At 38.9% G+C, this 21,328-nt stretch overlaps 2 protein-coding genes and 1 pseudogene across 2 annotated transcripts; 2 read left to right on the plus strand and 1 right to left on the minus strand.

The window, feature by feature from the left end:
* Positions 1-547: 547 nt before the first annotated feature.
* On the minus strand, positions 548-1,232 carry LOC110093153 (annotated as a pseudogene).
* An 8,159-nt stretch (positions 1,233-9,391) lies between these two features.
* On the plus strand, positions 9,392-14,518 carry LOC110093155 (elongation factor 2). The gene is made up of 3 exons (XM_020817953.2): positions 9,392-9,545; positions 11,276-11,411; positions 11,917-14,518. Exons 2-3 carry the CDS (start codon positions 11,321-11,323, stop codon positions 14,355-14,357), a joined length of 2,532 nt encoding a protein of 843 aa, XP_020673612.1. The 5' UTR covers positions 9,392-9,545; positions 11,276-11,320; the 3' UTR covers positions 14,358-14,518.
* A 2,380-nt stretch (positions 14,519-16,898) lies between these two features.
* LOC110093156 (receptor-like protein kinase HSL1) lies at positions 16,899-20,149 on the plus strand. Its single transcript, XM_020817954.2, has one exon. The coding sequence runs from the start codon at positions 17,050-17,052 to the stop codon at positions 19,948-19,950; it is 2,901 nt and encodes a 966-aa protein (XP_020673613.1). The 5' UTR covers positions 16,899-17,049; the 3' UTR covers positions 19,951-20,149.
* Positions 20,150-21,328: the final 1,179 nt, after the last annotated feature.

The raw sequence follows: 21,328 nt of genomic DNA on the forward strand, positions 1-21,328 counted from the left end.
GAATTAGTAAGAAAGTCTTAAGCGTCCCAAACGAAGCCTTAAGCTTCATTTGGGGCGGCTTTCGTATTACTTTTTAAAGCAGATTTTTGATAAAAAAATTAATTTTTTTGCACTAAAAAGTTGTTTGATTAAAATTAACCTCCAATTTAATTTTATGACTTTGAATCAATTCATGAATTTGCTCATTTATCATAAGAAAAAATATTTATTCAAGTATTTACTATAAAAAATAATAAAATAAACATATAATAATAACAATAAATCATTTGAATTGAAGAAGCGAAATATAACTTCTACATATTTTAAATTTATACTAAATTTACTAAATTTTTATACATTTACAAATGTAAGTCCATCTTCCAAGCGGCGGGCCCCTCGTGACGGATTATTATGTGCGAACACCGGATGGGAGAATCGTCCGGTGTTGTTCCGGTTTGACGCTACCTTCCACCTCACAGCAACTTCATGGCTCGGATAGGTTGAGGATCTCACTATCTTGTCTGATGTAAATGATTACAGCATTGCTCGGATAGGAAGATTTCTCAAGAACAGTCTCACGGAAGGAGACCACGGGATCAGACACTCTCTGTTACTGGATATTCAAACACGACATCCTTCCCACAAAGTTTGCGGTAGACACCTGAAAAGGTCTCCAGCTTGTACTCGGTGTTGTTGCGTTCCTTTGGGTCAAGAAAAATCTTCACAATTTTGGAACCATCCAATCTATATCTTACACGCTTCCCCACAATCTCTGCAGGGTATACAAGATTTTCAAGTATGGCATCGTGAACTACGGTGAGAGTGCGACTACGAGGGCGAACAACAACAGAACCTTTCTTCGGACTATCCTTCGGCTAGCAATAATAATGACATCCACTCCAAAACCTTTATCGCGAGCTGCAATGCAAACGCTCTATTTATATATATATAAAGACGGTGGGCTGGGCAATAATAATGACATCATTTCCACTGAACTTTTTCTCCAATTCCCTCACAAGCCGCACATGAATCTTGCGGAAGGCCTTCCTGATTCTGTAAGGAACGTGAATGACAATGGACTTGTGATTTCCAGAAATATCGATTTGAACTGCAGAGTTTATGAAAAGATCTTTCAAATCTCTCTTCAGCTCCTGCTTTGTCTCAGGATCAAATAAAGCCTTCGCAACGCTCTCCTCGAACTTTTAGGGCTCTCCATCATTTTTCTTGTGAATTTTCTTCCTTGCGGTAAACATTTTTTATCAGCTGCGCAAGTTAATCTCAGTAAACTGCGAGCTTTACTCTTAGAGACAAAGGGGCAAAGGCAAAGGATGTGGATGTTCAGGTGGATGTGTGACTTTACTCTTAGAGATAGAGTGTGAAACAATTGTATATGTGAAAAGGTTGGAGTGGCTTTGGTCGCATAAAATGTCGGTCTTCTGATGACCTGGTAATTTGGAGAGTAGATGTATTAGATTTGATCTATATTAAGAAAGATAGATACATATATAAAAAAACTTGATAGAAAAATTAGAAATGACCATTTTAATGGATTCAAATAAAAATTTAAGTCTTAATAGATATTAGAAATGACAATTTTTAATGGATTCAAATAAAAATTTAAATCTTAATAGAATATAATGAAAAAAAAAAAAAATCATATAACTTAGCCCATGTAAATGAGAAAATGTTCCTTCTCCTCAGTTTTCTTACCAAAAAAAAAAGGTTATATACTAAATTCAAAGAAATTAAGCACAAATTTGTGGCACAAGGAGACAAACAGAAGCATACAATAAGAAGAGAATTGAAATTCACAACGATCAGCGTTAACGAAAGAACCTATATATTAAGGCATAGGAGACGTCGGGGACGAGAAAGAACTCCAAAACCTTTATCGCGAGCTGCAATGCAAACGCTCTCGATCTATATATATATATAAAGACGGTGGGCTGGGCGCAACGATTTCCTAATTTTTAGCCCCAAGCCGTCATCGTGTGTTGTCTCGTTGATCGTTTCAAATAATGTGATCAAGCAAATATAGAACGTAGGGGTGTCAAAATGAATCTTCGGCTCAAGTTCAAATTTAAACAGAAATAGTCCGTGTTCAATTAACCTTATCCGGGCAAACAAACGGGTTAAAATTTCAGACTTGGAGCCAACCCGCACTTAGCCCACGTTGACTAACCTGGTTAAGGGCGAGCAGGTGACCTGGCCCAATGTGCAAGCATTCGAGTGGACGAGCAGGTGAGCGAGCATAGGCAATCTAGCAGGCGAGTAAATGTGATGATGAATAGGCGAGCGAGTGCGCTAGAGCAGCAGGCGAGCAAGGGGACGGGCGCGACCCACGACATACGAGTTTTGTGTTCATTTCAGATTTTTGGGTTGACCCAAACAAAACTATAAATTGAAATCGGGTTAGAATGTGAAGCCGAAATCGACCTGCTTTCCAAATTAGTTGAGGACCTAGAATTTTTTGGTGTAATTTTCGGGTCATGTTAAATATTGCAGAAATTATTTTATGCAGAGTCTGAACGCAAAGTTGTGTCGAGATATTTGAGTGTAGACAGTGTACATATTCAGTAGTTCCTATAGATTAATATATACATGAGGTGTTTAGCTCATTCTGCACAGCTTCTACAAATGCTAAACATTGATCTAAACATTTCCCAAACCCCAACCCTTCACATTAAGGCTTCGTTTGGGACGGCTTTCTTACTGCTTCTTAAAGCAGCTTTCTAGTATAAAAAATTTATTTGTTGTTCTACAAAGCTGCTTTATGAAGCAATAAGAAAGTCGTCACAAACAAAACCTAAATCTACCCGACCTCTTGGTGCTGTCTACCTAAGCCAGAGACAATTAGGTACATTTTTGTTTCAATGCTAGCTGTTTGATAATTATTGAAGCTAAGTTCCAATGAAGTTTGGCATTTTAGAAATTCCATCCAATTCCATTAATAATGCAGTGACTATAATTTTTACCCATCATCATTTCATTAATTTCATGTAATTAAATTATTGTTATTATTATTATTATTATAAGAAGGAATATTCTTATGTACCCAATCTCGTTAAATATAATATTATTAAATTAGTTAATTTGAAGCTGACTTCAAAGTCCTCACATTTATGTATGAATTCAATTTAGTTTGGGAACCCAATTCTAGTCACTTCCACACACTTTAAAATAGAAGCAAATTGATCTTTATAGATGCTACAATTGAACTTTGTGGGAAGGATGTCGTGTTTGAATATCCAGTAACAGAGAGTGTCTGATCCCGTGGTCTCCTTCCGTGAGACTGTTCTTGAGAAATCTTCCAGGTCTGTGATGAGCAAGTCTCCAAACAAGCATAACCGCCTTTACAAATTATTTTGTGCGAAGTCCGAACGTCCTCCAGAGGAAAATAAAAATGCGTCACGTCACCTCAAAAGTGTACCGCGGTCGGTATCGAGCACGACCGGACGATTCTCCCGTCTGGTGTTCGCATAGAATAATCCCTAACGAGAGGCCCGCAGCTTGGAAGATGGACTTACATTTGTAAATGTAAAAAAAATTCAGTAAATTTAAATATTTAGAAGTTATATTTGGCTTCTTCAATTAAGATGATTTATTGTTATTATTATATGTTTATTTTATTATGTTTTATAATAAATACTTGAATAAATATTTTTTCTTATGATAAATGGGCAAATTCATGAATTTATTCAAAGCCATAAAATTAAATTGGAGGTTAATTTTAATCAATTATTCAGACTCGAATTTAAGAAAATTAGTTCTTCTAGTGTTCATTCAATATATTATTGATTACGGAAGGTATTTCAAGAAAATTGCTTCTTATGTATTAGTTATTAAATAGCTGTCGGTGAATTTTATTTTTGAATAATATGAATACTTAAAGATTTATGATAAAATTAAAAAAAAAAATTCTTAGAACAAAGACTTTATTTGCTATAACTTTCTTACTATATTTTAAAGGAACTATTTTTTAAGAAAAATTCTTACTTAAAAAATTGATTTAAAAAACCATGGCTTAGCCTAAGCATACTGAGGGAATTGAATAGACTTGTGTGAATAAGAATATTTTCTTAAGAAAATCTCATAGATTTGATATAGAACACATTAAATGATGAATTATGAGAGTTATTTTTAAGAGAGTGTTGAACTGTTTATTTGGTTGAAGGAGATAGAGGTCAGAGGGACCGTTGACGGGTGATAGTGGTCGGAGGGACTGTAGTCAGTGGGTGGTAAAGGTTGAAGGTTCCATAGTTGGCGGGCAGGCGATGGTGGTCTAAGGGATGTAGTTGGTGGGTGACGGATGTCGAATGGACCGTAGTCAGTAGGCAACGAATGTTGGAGAGATCGTAGTCGGTGGGGACCGAGGTAGAACATACCGTAGATGGCGCGCAATAGAGGTCGAACGGACCATAGTTGGCTGGTGACGAAGGATAGAGGGACTGTAGTGAGCGGGCAACGGAGGTTGGAGGGACCGTAGTTGGCTGGAGGCTAACGTAAGAGGGATCGTATTCGTTGGGCGACAAAAGTTGGAGGGACCGTAGTCGATTGACGACGGAGGTCGAAGGGATCATAGTTGGTGTTTGATGGAGGTCAGAGAGATCGTAGTTGACAGGCGACGAAGTTTGGATGGACGGTAGTCAACGGGCAACGAAGGTCGGGGGGACTGTGTTGGTGGATGACGGAGGTCAAGGGGACCGTAGTCGATGGGCGACGAAGGTCGGAGGGATCTTAGTTGGCGGGCAACCGAGGTCGAGCGAACCATAGTCAGCAGGCGACGGGGGTATGTCCTATGATTTAATGACATTAGATCTCTTATGTTTGATGTACTTATAAATTATAATTATCTTACTCTTAACTTTTTGTAGAGTGGTTTAAGCTTAGTCATGTTAGAACTTCTCTCGTTTCTTTTACGAGTTATAATCTTTCTTCCATAGTAGATGCGTAGTAAGATTCTGCATTTATAAATAATGTCTTATTATCATGATGACAAACATAAAAAATGATCAATTATCATTATTAGGCGGTCATGGAAAAAGTTAATTAAATCTCGATGATTGGAGAAATTATTACATGCGATCATCAAGCTGGCCGGAGGTCAATCAGGATGCTCCATAGCATCTGATACACAACAGTACACAGTAAATTGGCGACGTGTCACGTCCTCAATTACCTCCATATGGCATCCGATGACCGCACATAATAATTTCTCCTATGATTGAGAATTCTCTCTCCTAAAAGTTTTTTATTGAATGTGTAGAGATATTAGATCTTTATATATTTTGGACAGTTAATTTGAATATTTTTATAAGAAATAAAAAAAAAAAACTCCATTAGATGATGATCTTAGTTAATATCTATTGATTATTTGATAGTTTTTCTGAACATTACGGCGAATTGATGATCACATAATTGAGCAATCTTAACCTAATTGTGAAGCACTCATTTTAATTAAAAATAAACAAACAAAAGAAATACATTTGACGAAATAATTTTGAGAAATTTTAATTATACTTTTAAGTGATTAATTTCAGCTTATTTGAACTCAAATCATTGTATTTGTATTGTTAGATAACACCATATGAACTATACATTTATTAAAATGGGAGTTCAAATTATATCATAATTAATTTCTAAAATTATGATTCAAATGCTCAATTTTGTGAAATTTAAAAATTATCTGAAAATTATGCTATTTATATTTTTTTAATTAATTTTTTAAATCATGTCTAAACAATAATTATCCAACTAATGAACTACAAATTTAGGCTTCATTTGAGACGGCTTTCTTACTGCTTCTTAAAGCAACATTTTAGTACAAAATTTTTATTTGTAATATTAAAAAATTTTATGAATTATTAAGAAAGTCATCCCAAACGAAGCCTTAAGCTTCATTTGCATTAAAAAATTATTTTTAGAAGCAATAAAAAAATTTTCTCAACTTTGAGACGGTTTTCTTAATGTTTTTTAAATCAGCTTTTTAGTACAAGATTAAAAAATTTTGTACAAAAAAGCTCTTTTTATAAAGAGAAAGAAAACCGTCCCAAACAAAGTCTTAGTAAATCCTATAAATCTGGATTTAATAAATCCTGATAGTGTTAAATATTGAAAAGTGTTTGGTATGACAAATGTTAAATTATGTTAAATCATGAGAAATTGTTTGATAACATATTTCAAGATTTATGATAGTTAGAGATTTAAATGTGAAAAATATAATTATAAATTTATAATTAAATTTGTAATTAAAAAAAATAAAATTAATGTGTTATGAATTTTGTTGCGTCCTAGAGTATTCGCGGCGGTAGATAAATATATAGTTTAACGTCTTAGCATTGTACGAAGATCCAATACGCAATCGGATAAGAGAGAGGGTGAAGCGTTCATAAGAGACACCAGAGTTTTTACGTGGAAACCCTTGCAAACGGGGGAAACCACGGGGTCTGGCCTAGTTTGAATGAATCCACTAGTATTTGTTGTTGATTACAAATGAGGCCCTTCCTTGGGAAAAGTCCTTGGCTTGATGATACAAATATACATCATATAGAGCACATTACATGGTGGGAGTTATAATATAGACATGTTTGTTTGGTCGGCACGACCATAATCGATAGGATGGAGGTCGGAAAGACCGTTGTCTGGTGATGAAGGACGGAAGCATCATAGTAGGTGATGCAGATCGGAAGGACCATAGTCGGCAGGAGACAGAGGCCCGAAAGATCGTAGTTGGCAAGAGACCGAGGTCAGAAAGACCATTGTTTGGCTATGTAGGTCAGAAGGACTATAGTAGGCGACGGAGGTCAGAATGATCGTAGTCGGCAGGGGACCGGGGTCAGGAAAATCATAATTGAAGGGCAGTATTTTAGGAGAACTCTGGCATCAAGTGGTGGCTTGGCGGAGCTCAGGGCCTCAAGTGGTGGTTCGGTAGAAGTTCGAGACTCAAGTGGTGGTCCGACATAAGTCCGAGCTTAGGTGGTGTCCTGGTGGAGCACAGGGTCTCAAGTGGCGGTTTGGTGGAAGTCCGAGCCTTAAGTGTTGGCCTGGTGAAGCATAAGGCCTCAAGTGGTGGTCCGGTGGAAGTTCGAGCCTCAAGTGGTGGTCCGGCAGAAGTCCGGGCCTCAGGTGGTGGTCAGCTTGATCCACAATATCAGGCGGAGGTGAGGGCCTCAAGTGGTGGTATGGAGGAGCAACGACATCATGCGGTGTTCCGGCGAAGGTGAGTGTCTTAAGTGGTGGTTCAGCGGAGCTCAAGGCCTCAGGTGGTGGTCCGGCGGAGCTCAAGGCCTCAGGCGGTGGTCCGGCGGAGGTAAGGGTCTAAAGTGGTGGTCCGACGGAAGTCCGACGGTGGTCGAGGAGGAGCTTCTTCCTTATCTTCCTTCTCTTCTTTCTTCTACTTTTCTTGTTCCGGGTCTCCTTTTCAAGAGGAATGAGGGGTCTATTTATAGATTTCTGGAGTGGTATGGCCCGTAAATAGGTGAAAGAAGTGTAAATGGGGAGTGGTTGGATGGACAACCGATGCCGAATCCCTTGATTTTGGACAGTTCTTCAGACAATTGAAAGTCTTAATGATGTCATAATTCAGAGATCTTGGGCTCGTTGGATTTGTTTCGTTGAGCCGCTCGATTTGACTATAAGCACGTCATGTTTGAAAACCGTTTGGTAACTCAAATTGTAGTTGGAACCTTCCAGCAACGCTTCGGGTCCTTGATTTGGACTCATTTGGGCTCGGATTGAGTTGAATTTGATGTCGTTGGGATCGTATTTTTGAGACGCTCAGTTTGATTGTAAATTTGCTGAAATCGGAGTTAAGATGGTCTCTGAATTAATTTTGTAAGTTTCCAACTTGATTTTGCCTCGAGATTCGTGCCTAATCAAGATAATTTTGCGATGACGTATCAAATTTAATAACATGTTAATTACAAATTACTTATTAATTTTAATTTTAATTATAGTTATCAAATTATAATAATGAATAATTTAATGAGAAATTAACTTAAATATTAAATTATTTAATTACTAATTATAATATTATTTATTAAATTACTTGTTTATGTGTTAATCTAATAAGTATTTGATATACTATTAATTATATATTTAATAATAAATATTTTAAGTTATATTAATTAAGATTATTGTGTGCTAGAATTTTCTCGGCGGTAGAGAGACATAAATTTTAACGTCTCAGTTTTGTACGAAATCCAACACGCAATCAGATAAAAAGTGAGGGTGCGGCCAGATAAAAAGTGAGGGTGCGACATTCACAAGAGACACCAAGATTTTGACGTGAAAAACTCCTGAAAAGGGGAAAAAATCGCGGGACCTAGTACAATTTGATTACAAAATGAGGCTCTTCCTTAGGGGGAAGGCCTTAACTTGATGAACATCATATAGAGTATATTATATAGTGGGAATACAAAGAATCACTGTAGATGTGTTTTTTTTTTTGTCGGAAGGACCGTAGTTGGTTTTCGACGTAAGTCGGAAGGACCATAGTCGGTGGGCGACAAAGGTCATAAAAACTGTTGTCTATAGGCGGAAGTCAGAAGGATGACACCGAGTAGAAATTCGACGGTGGGTAGAAGTCCAGTGTCGGATAAAAGTCCAACATTGGGTAGGAATCCAGTGACGGGTGGAAGCTCGGCATTGGGTAGGAATCTGATGATGGGCGGAAGTTTGATGTCGGGTAGGAAATCTGAGTTAGTTAGCGGTCGGGTAGAAGTCCGGCGATGGGCGAAAGTTTGGCAACGGGCAGAAGTCCGGCGTCGGGTAGAAATCCGACTACGAGCGGAGGTCCCGCGTCGGGTTGAAGTCCTACGTCAGTCAGTGGATGGGTAGAACTCCGACGTCAGATGACATTCGGGCAGAATTCTGGGGGGATAGACTGTCGGGTGGAAGTCCGGCGATGGTCAAGGAATAATCTCTTCATTTTCTAATTTCTTGAGTCTCTTTCTTCCTCCCTCTTCCGCGGTCACTTTTTATAAGAAATGAGGAGTATATTTATAGTTTTCTGATAATGACATGACAAGTAAATAGGAGGATGATCAAGGATAAATTGTGAGTGATTTGAATGGACGACCGATGTTGAATCCTTTGTTCATGAACCGTTGGGCGTTTGAATGTTTTAATATTATCAGAATTTGGCGATCTTGAGTTTGTTAGATTCGTCTCGTTGAGCCGCTCGATTCGACTATAAGCATGTGATGTTTGGAAGGTAATTTTTTCCCTTTCGCGCGCTTCTTCGGCCAAATCCCATAAATCCGCCGCACCGAGTGATTTATAGTAAATCCGGGATTTAAGCCGTAAATCCTTAAATCCCGCTGTAAATCCGATACCAAACAGCCCTAAATGGACGGCTGTGATGCACTTAGACACCAATGAACACTTTACTTAAAATAGATGGCGGTACAGCTGACCGTGAAAGCATGCGGTTAAAATTAGCTGGAAATCGTTGAGTCCACCGTCTTAATTCCTCCACGAGCAACTATATATAGTCTTAGATCGAGAGTGCTTACAGCGTTAGGGTTTCGGACTCGTTTCTCGTAGCCGGCGATTCCTACGCCTAGGTTCTTCCCTTAACGCTGATCTTTGTGACTTTAGTTTCTCTTTATGTTGTATGGTTTTGTTATAGATCTGATTATTTTCGTTATCGGATCGGTAGCGTTTCTTCTTCTTCCGATCTGGTAGAATCTTGTTAGAAATCGGATAGGCCGTATTTGTTTTATGTTTAATGTTGAATTGCTTATGTAACGCTCTTGTTTTTGATGGATCTGAAGATTACTATGTGATAAGGAAGAGAGGATGAAGTTTCCTTTGCATTTTTTGCTTATAACTTTTGTTTTATTTTTTTGTTTGATTTTCGATTTTCATATTTGATTTTTTTACGGATGAACATCTATGAAGTATATGCTTGTTGCTGTTGTAAGTAATCGATCAGAACAATAATTTTTTTTACTGAAACAGAGATTGTGGAAGCAGTTTTAAAAGCTTAATCTGTTTAATTTGTCTTGATTTGGTTGTACATATCTAACTAGACAAAGATTATTTCCTTCAGGATTAGAGTAGCATTACGAAGGCATTTGAAGCAAAAAAAAAAAATTTAATCAATTAGAAGATGTACTCCCTTTGTCGTTCCTGTAAAGCTAATTCACGGTTTGAGGTTGTGAGGTTTTAATTTAAGAAATTCAATATTTGAGTCAACAATTTTCATTTTTAATATAAATGTATATATTGCATCTGTTTACCCAATCTATAAATAATTTTTTTAACTTTAGATTAACCAATAGGATGTTTGAAAGAATTGAGGATAACTTAAAAAGTTTGTTGGCGCTACAAAGGTTTTTCTCCCTTGTGTCATGATTTATACTCAATTTCTTTGAATTAAGTATAAACTTTTTTTTTTGGAAACATCCATGGCATGATGAATTTCTATTTGAGAGAACAAAAAGGTCTACATTCAAGGTCGTTGATTCAGCTGTCCAACTGATTTAATGAAAAAAAAACTTATCATTTGATCACTCAAACGTGGCTTTCTTTGAAACTTATTGCTTCAGAGAAAAAACTTTTGGCATCCTACACTCATTGGAAGACTTTTTTGGGGACAAATGATGAGGTTTTATTAGAGAATTTTTTTAAAGGTTGTGCTTTAAAAAAATGAGAAGTCACCTTTCATATTTATATCCTCCAAGATTGATACTGGAGTATGGAGCAAAAAATTGTTTATTTATCCAAAATGAAAATTCTAGTTCTATGTCTTCCTCAAAAGGCAGCATTACAATAAGTTTTGAATAAACTAAAGTATACAAAATCACAAAAGATTAAGATTTTATCAATTCTCATTCATTTCTTGTTGCCCATATACGGACCTCATCACGAATTCCTTTTTGCCTTCATTGTCTGCTCATTTGTAGTACATTATTTGTCATTTATTTATATAATATGAAGAAATTGAATTCTGGGTTAAAATTCACAGTTTTATAACCTTGATCTTGTTAAAATTTAAGTTCGTTGAAAAATAAGTGGGATTTGGCCAATGATGATGAAATGATGAATTATTTTCAGGAAAATTATTGTACTTGACAAAGTTTTTTTTTTCCATATAACAAATTTAACTGTCTATTAGATTAATTTGGGTGATTCTATTGCTTTCTGCTGTATTGCTTTTGGGTTTTATTGTCCAGGTTGCCAGCTAAACTTGTTTTCTTTTAATTGATAATTGTTTTACTTGTTTCTATTTTTTTGGGAGTTACATGCATGGGTTGAAGAAAATCACTAATTATCTAACTACTATGTGCAGATTTTAATTAGCTATACTTGTTGTTGATCATTTACATCAAACAAGATGGTGAAGTTCACAGCTGATGAGCTTCGAAGGATCATGGATCTTAAACATAATATTAGAAACATGTCTGTTATCGCTCATGTTGATCATGGTATGTATCCTATCCTATATTTTTTTTTTTCTGCTGACATCAAATATGCCATTTGGTCTTATTCAATAAAAAAAATTTATTAAGTTGCAATGTTCCTTCTGAATCCTGGTTACTCATTTCAAGTCTAAATACTATTTGGCTGCTTGGCCTGTTGCTTCCTACCAGAAGCTTTAATTGCCTCTATGTTTGTTTAGTTGATTTGATGCCTTCATTATATGAGGATTGTCATTATATTTCTGTAATGTCTCTAATTGCATGCAAAATAATTATTGGAATTTATATGTTTTTTTTTGGGTAGTTTTTAATAATTCCTTGAAGTTTAGTTGAATGAAATTTTTTTACTAGTTTTAACACCTTGCCCCATGTTTGTATATGGATTTGGGCTTGAACTTCGTTATATGGACTCAGAGGTTCTTATTTAATTCTCCTTTGGACGTTATTGTCTATAGATGCTTGCTCTAATTTTTTGTTTTCGAGTTGGTTTAATATTTTATGGGATGTGCAGGAAAATCAACTCTGACTGATTCTCTTGTGGCGGCTGCCGGCATCATTGCACAAGAAGTTGCTGGAGATGTTCGAATGACTGACACTCGCCAAGATGAGGCAGAGCGAGGCATCACTATCAAGTCCACTGGCATCTCCCTTTACTATGAGATGGCAGATGAAGCTCTGAAGAACTTCAAGGGTGAGAGGGTAGGAAATGAATATTTAATCAATCTCATTGACTCTCCTGGGCACGTAGATTTCTCATCAGAGGTTACAGCTGCATTGCGAATCACCGATGGTGCCCTTGTTGTTGTTGATTGTGTTGAGGGAGTGTGTGTCCAGACTGAAACTGTCCTGCGACAAGCCCTTGGAGAAAGAATCAGGCCTGTCTTGACTGTTAATAAGATGGACAGATGTTTCCTTGAGCTTCAGGTAGAAGGAGAGGAAGCTTATCAGACTTTTCAGCGGGTGATTGAAAATGCAAATGTCATAATGGCCACATATGAAGATCCTCTCCTTGGTGATGTCCAAGTCTACCCTGAGAAGGGCACCGTTGCATTCTCTGCTGGGTTGCATGGTTGGGCTTTTACGCTAACAAATTTTGCCAAAATGTATGCTTCAAAGTTTGGAGTCGATGAAAGCAAGATGATGGAGAGACTTTGGGGGGAGAATTTCTTCGATCCTGCTACAAAGAAGTGGACAAGCAAAAATACTGGCTCTCCTAGTTGCAAGCGCGGTTTCGTGCAGTTTTGTTATGAACCGATCAAACAGATTATTAAAACTTGTATGAACGATCAGAAGGACAAACTGTGGCCGATGTTGTCCAAGCTTGGTGTCACAATGAAAACTGAGGAGAAGGACCTTGTTGGAAAGGCACTGATGAAGCGTGTGATGCAGACTTGGTTGCCTGCCAGCAATGCCCTTCTTGAGATGATGATCTTTCATCTCCCATCTCCATCCAAGGCCCAGAAGTATCGTGTTGAGAATCTTTACGAGGGCCCGCTTGACGATCAATATGCTAATGCTATCAGAAACTGTGATCCAGAGGGTCCTTTGATGCTTTATGTTTCAAAGATGATTCCTGCATCAGATAAGGGCAGATTTTTCGCATTCGGCCGTGTTTTCTCAGGCAAGGTTTCGACTGGTTTGAAGGTGAGAATTATGGGACCAAACTATGTACCAGGGCAGAAGAAGGATCTTTATGTAAAGAGCGTCCAGAGAACTGTTATCTGGATGGGTAAGAGGCAGGAATCTGTGGAGGATGTGCCGTGTGGTAACACTGTTGCCATGGTTGGACTTGATCAGTTTATTACCAAGAATGCCACTCTTACTAATGAGAAGGAGGTGGATGCTCATCCTATCCGAGCCATGAAGTTCTCAGTCTCTCCAGTTGTTCGTGTTGCTGTGAGCTGCAAGGTAGCGTCGGACCTCCCCAAGCTCGTGGAAGGATTAAAACGTCTGGCCAAATCTGATCCTATGGTTGTTTGTACCATTGAGGAATCTGGGGAGCATATTGTTGCTGGAGCTGGTGAGCTCCATCTGGAGATCTGCCTGAAAGATTTGCAGGAGGATTTCATGGGAGGAGCAGAGATTGTGGTCTCTGATCCCGTCGTCTCCTTCCGTGAGACTGTTCTTGAGAAATCTTCCAGGACTGTAATGAGCAAGTCTCCAAACAAGCATAACCGCCTTTACATGGAGGCCCGTCCTTTGGAAGATGGACTTGCCGAGGCCATCGACGATGGCCGTATCGGCCCTCGTGATGATCCCAAGGTTCGTGCCAAGATTCTATCAGAGGAGTTCGGGTGGGACAAAGATTTGGCCAAGAAGATTTGGTGTTTTGGCCCCGAGACCACCGGACCAAATATGGTGGTTGACATGTGTAAGGGAGTTCAATATTTAAATGAAATCAAGGACTCCGTTGTTGCTGGATTCCAGTGGGCATCCAAGGAAGGCGCCCTCGCTGAGGAGAACATGCGTGGGATATGCTTCGAAGTATGCGATGTCGTCCTACACGCCGATGCCATTCACCGAGGCGGCGGACAAGTCATCCCCACCGCAAGGAGAGTCATATACGCATCTCAGTTGACAGCAAAACCCAGACTTTTAGAGCCTGTATACCTTGTAGAGATACAGGCTCCCGAGCAGGCACTGGGAGGTATCTATGGTGTTCTCAACCAGAAAAGAGGCCACGTGTTTGAAGAAATGCAGAGGCCCGGCACTCCTCTCTACAACATCAAAGCCTACTTACCCGTCGTCGAATCATTCGGTTTCTCGACTGCTCTCAGGGCGGCCACGTCCGGCCAGGCCTTCCCCCAGTGCGTTTTCGATCATTGGGACGCCATGTCTTCTGATCCTCTGGAGCCTAATTCTCAAGCTGGCCAACTCGTTGCAGACATTCGCAAGAGGAAGGGTCTCAAAGAGCAGATGACCCCTCTATCTGAATTTGAAGACAAACTTTAAATTATTCAGGTCGTCCTCATTCCTCTTTATTCTGTCAGTTATGTTGTGAACTACTATGTTGTTATTGTTGCGCCATTATCTTTCTAGTCGAACTTACATACTTGTTTTTTGTTAAGTTAATTTTGAGCCTTTAATGTTATTTTTATCAGTTTTGTTGTGAACTATGTGGCTTGTTCCTGATTCAGTATAGAGAAGAGCTTGCTATGTGCCTTGTTCCTAGAGGTATTCTAGTAAAAACAGATGCAGCTTCTTATTATCTGTAACTTAATTAGGCTTTCGTTGTCTTGTTCAGCCATGATTGATCACAAGGCAATTTGTTGCAATATAATAGTAAATTTATTAATTAATGCTGAAAAATAGCTTCTTCATAAATGAAATTGATATGGATCATATGATGAAGTGTTTTAGATTCAGGCTTAAATTCTCAAAATACGCATCTCAATAAACCTATAAATATAGTCTCATTCTTCACATGAAGGGAAGAGAAATGGGAGAGAATTAGAGAGCTCTCATATATTTTTCAGTTATCGTTGCCGATGACTATCACCAACTACTACCACTAACAACCACCACCCCGCCGACGATAGCCGTAGTAATTGTCACCATCCTTAGACTCTTGTCAAGATTTAACCTTGCTATTGGGTTTCAATTATCGATTTATTTCCTTTATGAGTTTTTCACGTAAAAAATTTATGATCTTGCTACTTTTATTTGTGCGTGCTAAATTTTTTTATGATGGTGAGACATAAAACAAACATTTTAAGGACTCAAATTTTCTAGCACAAAACAAAAGTATACAAATTACAACAAAGAAATAAGTCATAATGTCATTAAAGTATTTAAATTATAAATAGAATTTCCTTCAAGATATGCATTAAATTCACCAATAAAAATAAGTTCATGAAATTATTTATTGTAAAATCTATAATAAAATCATGAAATAGTAAAACAACATTTTATTTGAAGCTTATTGCATATCACTTGAATATATATTCAAATATTCAATACAACATTAGTTTTTTATTTAATTTTTAAAAATTCAACCATAATTATTTGAGCCTATTTTTTATGCTGGTCTTAAAGATAATTAATTACTTATGATTAATGTGATTACTTCAATACTTCCATGAATATGAAAAAAACTATAGAACATGAAAATAATTTTAATTATCTATCTCCAATATTCTATTTAATTAAATGGTTTAATTTCTAGTAATTGAGACCCTTAATTATATGGGAAAGTATTTTGAATTTTCTTTGTTTATTTGTGTCAATATTTGCAATTTTTTTATTTAGAGGGTTATTGTCCATTTTTTAAATAAATGCTATTTAAAACTTTGGCTTGTTTGGAGGAGCTTTTTATCTACTTTTTTTGGAGTGAAGAGCTGTTAATAAAAAAAATAATATATATTTAAAAATGATTTCTTTTCATAGTATTTTTAAAATTTTGTTTTAAAAAAATTATTTTTGTAACTATGATAGAGAAATGACCATTTAAAAACAAAAAACATAAAGCTTAAGTTGCCAAAAATAAAATCTTAGTCATGAAAAAACAAAAAAGATTTTTTTTTTTTAGTGTTTGTTTTTTGTTTTAGTACAAATTATATATAATCTATAAATAGAGAGAGAGTAAATGTTGGTTAATTATCTTACTTAATTTAATGCAAGTTTTTGTCTTTTGTTGAAAGTATATTTCTTTCAATGTTTTGTTATTTTAATCTTAATATTATGTTAATTATTGTTAGGACATCAAATGAATTGAGTTGAGGGGACTATTACTTTATTTTAAGAAATTTTATGTATTTAATTTTTTTTCATATTTTTATTTATAAAAATAAATTAATTTGCCTTTTTTTACATCAAATTATTTAATAATGATCTAAAAGTCGTAATTAGCAAGTAATCATGTTATGTAAAGCACATATTAATATTTTAGACTACTTATCTTCATCATAATGAAAATATCGATAAATATTATGTGGTCCAATTTATGTGATCTACGTGTTAATAAATTTAGTGTCACATGTCGATTCATATTTGAAAGTTAAAGTACTGATCTACCCTTATTTGAAATTAATTCAACTTCATTGAATTACTTTAATATATATGCTTTGTATGAATATTTGATTTGATCTAAGAGAGTTTTTTAACCCTAATTAACAAGAAATTATTCTATGCGGACACCGAACCGTCCAAAGACTAACCATAACACAACACGTCACTCGATACACAACAGTACCTAGTAAAAAAAGTGACGTGATGCATTCTATTTGATCTACGACACTGTTCCATATCTGCACAGAATAAATTTTCTTAATTAATCCCGCTTTTTAACTCATTTTTTCATTTCACAAATATAATTTTATTTCTTATAGAACACTAAAGGAGCAAATGTAATATGAAAATGAACAATTTAGGCAAACAAAGTATTAATCTTTGATATTTGGGCATGAAACAAGTCATTAGTGATTAGTATTTTTCTATTGGATAATATAGCATACATTGAATCCATCTCTCTCTCTCTCTTTCTCTCTCTCTATCATGAAGAGAAGCTTCCTACTGTCCATTGGCGACGACCACCCGTCAACTAAGGGAGAGTCGTCTCCCTGCTTAAATCCACACAGCCACCTTTCCGACCAAATGCACCACTCACAGCTTGCTGGTGGCCGCCAAGTTCCGGCGAACATCTCCAATGGTCCCAAAGTTTACATGTTTCATCTGCACCTTCGTCACTCTCCTCCTCTTTCACAAAACCCCTGCCAAGTCGGCATTAAACGAGAAACAAATCCTCCTCAACATAAAAAATGATTGGGGAAACCCTCTCTCACTCAGCTCATGGAATCTCACCGGCGACCACTGCAAATTCAACGGAATATCTTGCTCCGACGATGGCTTCGTCGAGGGCATAAACCTTTACAATAGTAACATCTCTTCACCGATCCCTGCATCCATCTGTGATCTCAAAGGTCTCGCCTTTCTCTATCTCTCCGACAATAACATTCCCGGCGAATTCCCCATCGTTCTCAACAACTGTTCCAAGTTGCAGGAGCTCGATATCTCCGACAACTACTTTGTCGGCCAACTCCCCGTCGACATCGACAAGATGCCGATCAATCTCACACATCTGGTGATCTACGGCAACAACTTCACCGGCAATATACCCCCAGCCATCGGCAGGCTTCCGGCAATTAAGCTTATTAATCTTCGTTATAATCTGTTGTACGGCACAATTCCGGCTGAAATGGGGAATCTTTCGACACTGGAGACTCTTGATCTAGCATATAATTCGCTTGTTGGTGAGATTCCGGCAAGTATTTGGATAATGAAGCCGCTGAAATATCTTTACTTGTTTGTGAACAATCTCACCGGAGAGATCAGTAGGACTGTCGCCGCCAATGGGTTGGTCGAGATCGATCTTTCCAAAAACAATCTCACCGGATCAATACCGGAAGCTTTTGGGGAGCTGCAAAACCTTTCTGCTCTCTTATTGTGCTACAACAATCTTTCCGGCGAAATTCCGGCGAGCATCGGCCGCCTACCGAATTTATATGACATAAAGCTCTTTAATAATAGGCTTGAGGGTGTTCTGCCGCCTGAAATGGGGAAGTATTCCAAGCTGCGGAATTTCGAGGTGGACGACAATATGTTCACCGGCGAGCTACCGGAGCATCTCTGCGATGGAAAGGTACTGACCTGCTTAATTGTCTTCAACAACCAGCTCACCGGCACACTGCCAGAGTCATTAAGTAGCTGTTACACGTTGCTTAATGTCCAAATACAGAACAATCAGTTCACCGGCGAGTTCCCCGCCGGAATTTGGTCGGCGGTAAACCTATCCTTCATGATTTCAAATCAAAACAATCTCACCGGAACTCTACCTGATAAATTCCCCTGGAATCTAACACGGCTAGAGATCCAAAACAACCAATTTTTCGGCAGGATCCCCTCGTCGGCCGGAGGACTTTTGGTCTTCCTCGGAGACGGTAACAAGTTCTCCGGCGAGCTTCCGAAGAGCTTCTTTGACATGTCGTTACTTCAAGAATTGTCTCTAAGCAGAAATCAGATATCTGGCATGATTCCGACGGAAATTGCAAATATGAAAAAACTCACCTTTCTTGATCTCAGCAACAACCACCTGTCCGGTCACATTCCTGATACAATGGGATCCATGATGCTCCATTCCCTTGACCTCTCAAAAAACAAACTTTCCGGTGACATCCCTTCCAATCTCGGTAACCTGATACTCGGCTCTTTAAATCTCTCCTTCAATTATCTCACCGGCGAGATACCTGTCCCATTACAAAAGCTATTTTCCGAACAGAGCTTCCTAGCAAATCCAAACCTATGCACTTCTTACTCCATTCCAAGCATCCAAAAGTGCAGAATCCATCCTAAGAAAGTCTCAACGGGCCTTCTAGTTTTCTTCTCTGTCCTCGGCGCCATCATTTTCTCCGGCGTGGTCCTGCTCTGTTTCCTCATAACAAAAGAACGCCGCCGGCGTAAAAAAGCCGGCGCCTTTCCATTAGACTCGAAACTCACCCTCTTCCAAGCAGGAAATTTCAATAAATCCGTCATCTTCAACAGCCTCACCGACGACAAACTCGTCGGAAGCGGAGGCGGCGGCAAAGTCTACCGCGTTTCTCTCTGCCGGAACAACACAGTCGCCGTAAAAAAAATCCACGACACTTTCAGGCTTGATTCCGATATCGAAAAGCAGTTCCAAGCCGAAGTCAAGATCCTCGGCTCCATCCTCCATGACAATATCGTGAAACTCCTCTGTTGCATCTCCGGCGAGAATTTAAAACTCCTCGTCTATGAATACTTACAGAACGGCAGCCTAGACTGGTGGCTTCATCAACGACGACGCGGCAACGAAGCACCGCTCGATTGGCCGACGAGACTCCAAATCGCCGTCGGAGCCGCCAAGGGGCTCTGTTACATGCACCACCACTGCTCTCCTCCGATCATCCACCGTGATGTGAAGTCAAGCAACATACTTCTCGACCCAAAATTTAATGCCAAGATTGCAGATTTCGGCCTTGCAAAGATCTTAGAGAGGAAAGGAGAGCCGGCGAGCGTGTCGGTGGAGGCGGGGACGTTTGGGTACATGGCGCCGGAGTATGCGACTTTGAGCAAAGTGAATGAGAAGGTGGATGTATATAGTTTTGGAGTGGTGCTTTTAGAGTTGGTGACGGGTAAGGAAGCAAATGATGGAGGGGAAGATAAAGATGAGAATTTGACGGATTGGGCGTTGAGGAGGTCAAGGGAGAATGGGGCGGAGGTTGTGGACCAGGAGATCGCCGGAGAGTCACCGGAGCGCGTGAAGGAGGCGGAGATGATGTTTAAGATTGGACTTATATGTACCATGTATAATGCGTCGGAGAGACCAACGATGAACGAGGTGGTGCAGATGTTGATGAAGTTGGTGCAGGGCAGAAATAGCAATGTCGGCGTCGGAGGCGGTGACGGAGGGACGCCGTTATTGGACAGCGAGAGTAGGATGGGCAGTAAGAGGAAGCAGGTTGTGGATATTATGGAGGACGATAGTGATGATAGTGTGGTTAATCAATACGACGGAATTCTTTCTCTGTAGAAAGTAAAGGAATTCTCCGGCGAGCGGCGGTGGCTTTTCAAAAACTTGAGGTGATTGTAGTGAACATTTTATGAAGATTCTGCCACGTCAGCAATTTAGTTAATTCTTGCTGTAATCTTGCTTTGGGATAACTCTATAAATACATATACTTCTGTAATAGTTTAGATTATCTAATATTAAAAATTCTCTATCTTCTTCCTGCTCGTAATTTGCTCTTGTCTCCCGCTTCTTTTCTTTCATGGTATCAGAGCACAGAAATCTGTGATGGCTGATCAAGAATCATCCGTCTCGCAACCTCCCTCCTCCCCCACTGTCTCTGGGCACTCTTCCAACATCCCAATTCAAGCCGCCCTCAAATTTCTAATCTCGAACATCAAGAACATAGTTCCTCATCCTCAATCAGCGGACAATTACCCCATCTGGAGGATTCAACCCTTGCACCACTTCACCGCCAACGGATTCTCCGGCTTCCTCTCCGGCGACATCTCCCGCCCCGCCAATTTCTCCACCGTTGAATATCACAAATGGTGTCTAATTGATCGGAACCTCACCTCCACCCTTTTCTCCACTATATCTCCGGCCATTCTCCCATATGTCTTATCCTCCACCACCTCCCAAGACGTCTGGACCATTCTTGAACGCCGGATGCAACTGACAAATCGCTCTCGAGTTATACAACTCAAGAATGAACTCCACAACATTCAAATGAAGAACTCCTCGATGCAACAATATCTTTTGCAAATCAAGAACCTTGTTGATCGCATCGCGGCTTCGGGATCCCAGCTTGATACCGAGGACATCGTCCTCTACATCTTGAACGGTCTGCCCTCGTCTTACAACTCGTTCAAGACCGCCATTCGCACCTCCCTGCACCCAATCGATCTTGACACTCTCTATTCTCTCCTCATCAGCGAAGAGATCAGCATTATCCAAGAAACTCAAAAGGAAACGGCTGCTGTCGTGGACAACTCCACTCTCTACACCAATCGGAACTCCTCCGTTCGCGGCAAAGGTTCTCAGAAATTCTTCAAGAACCGCAACAACAACTACCGGGAGAACACAACCGTCGGGCAGCATTTGTGCACCACCAACACCAATCGTCCCACGTGTCAGATCTGTGGTAAGCTGGGACACATTGCCCTCAACTGTTAGCACATGTGCAATCTCAAGTATGCACCATCGCAACCATCTTCGTCCCCTCAGGCCCTCACCGTGCAATAGTCTCCGTCCACGACAACGGATTGGATTCTTGATTACAGAGCGTCTACCCACCTAACTCCGGATCTCCAGAATCTTTATCTCAGTTTGCCATATCAAGGACAAGATACTATCTAGGTCGCAAATGGCTCCTCTGTACCGATTCATCATTCCGGTCAAG

Source organism: Dendrobium catenatum, unplaced genomic scaffold, assembly GCF_001605985.2.
Source record: "Dendrobium catenatum unplaced genomic scaffold, ASM160598v2 fragScaff_scaffold_72, whole genome shotgun sequence".
In the NCBI taxonomy this organism is placed as follows: domain Eukaryota; kingdom Viridiplantae; phylum Streptophyta; class Magnoliopsida; order Asparagales; family Orchidaceae; genus Dendrobium; species Dendrobium catenatum.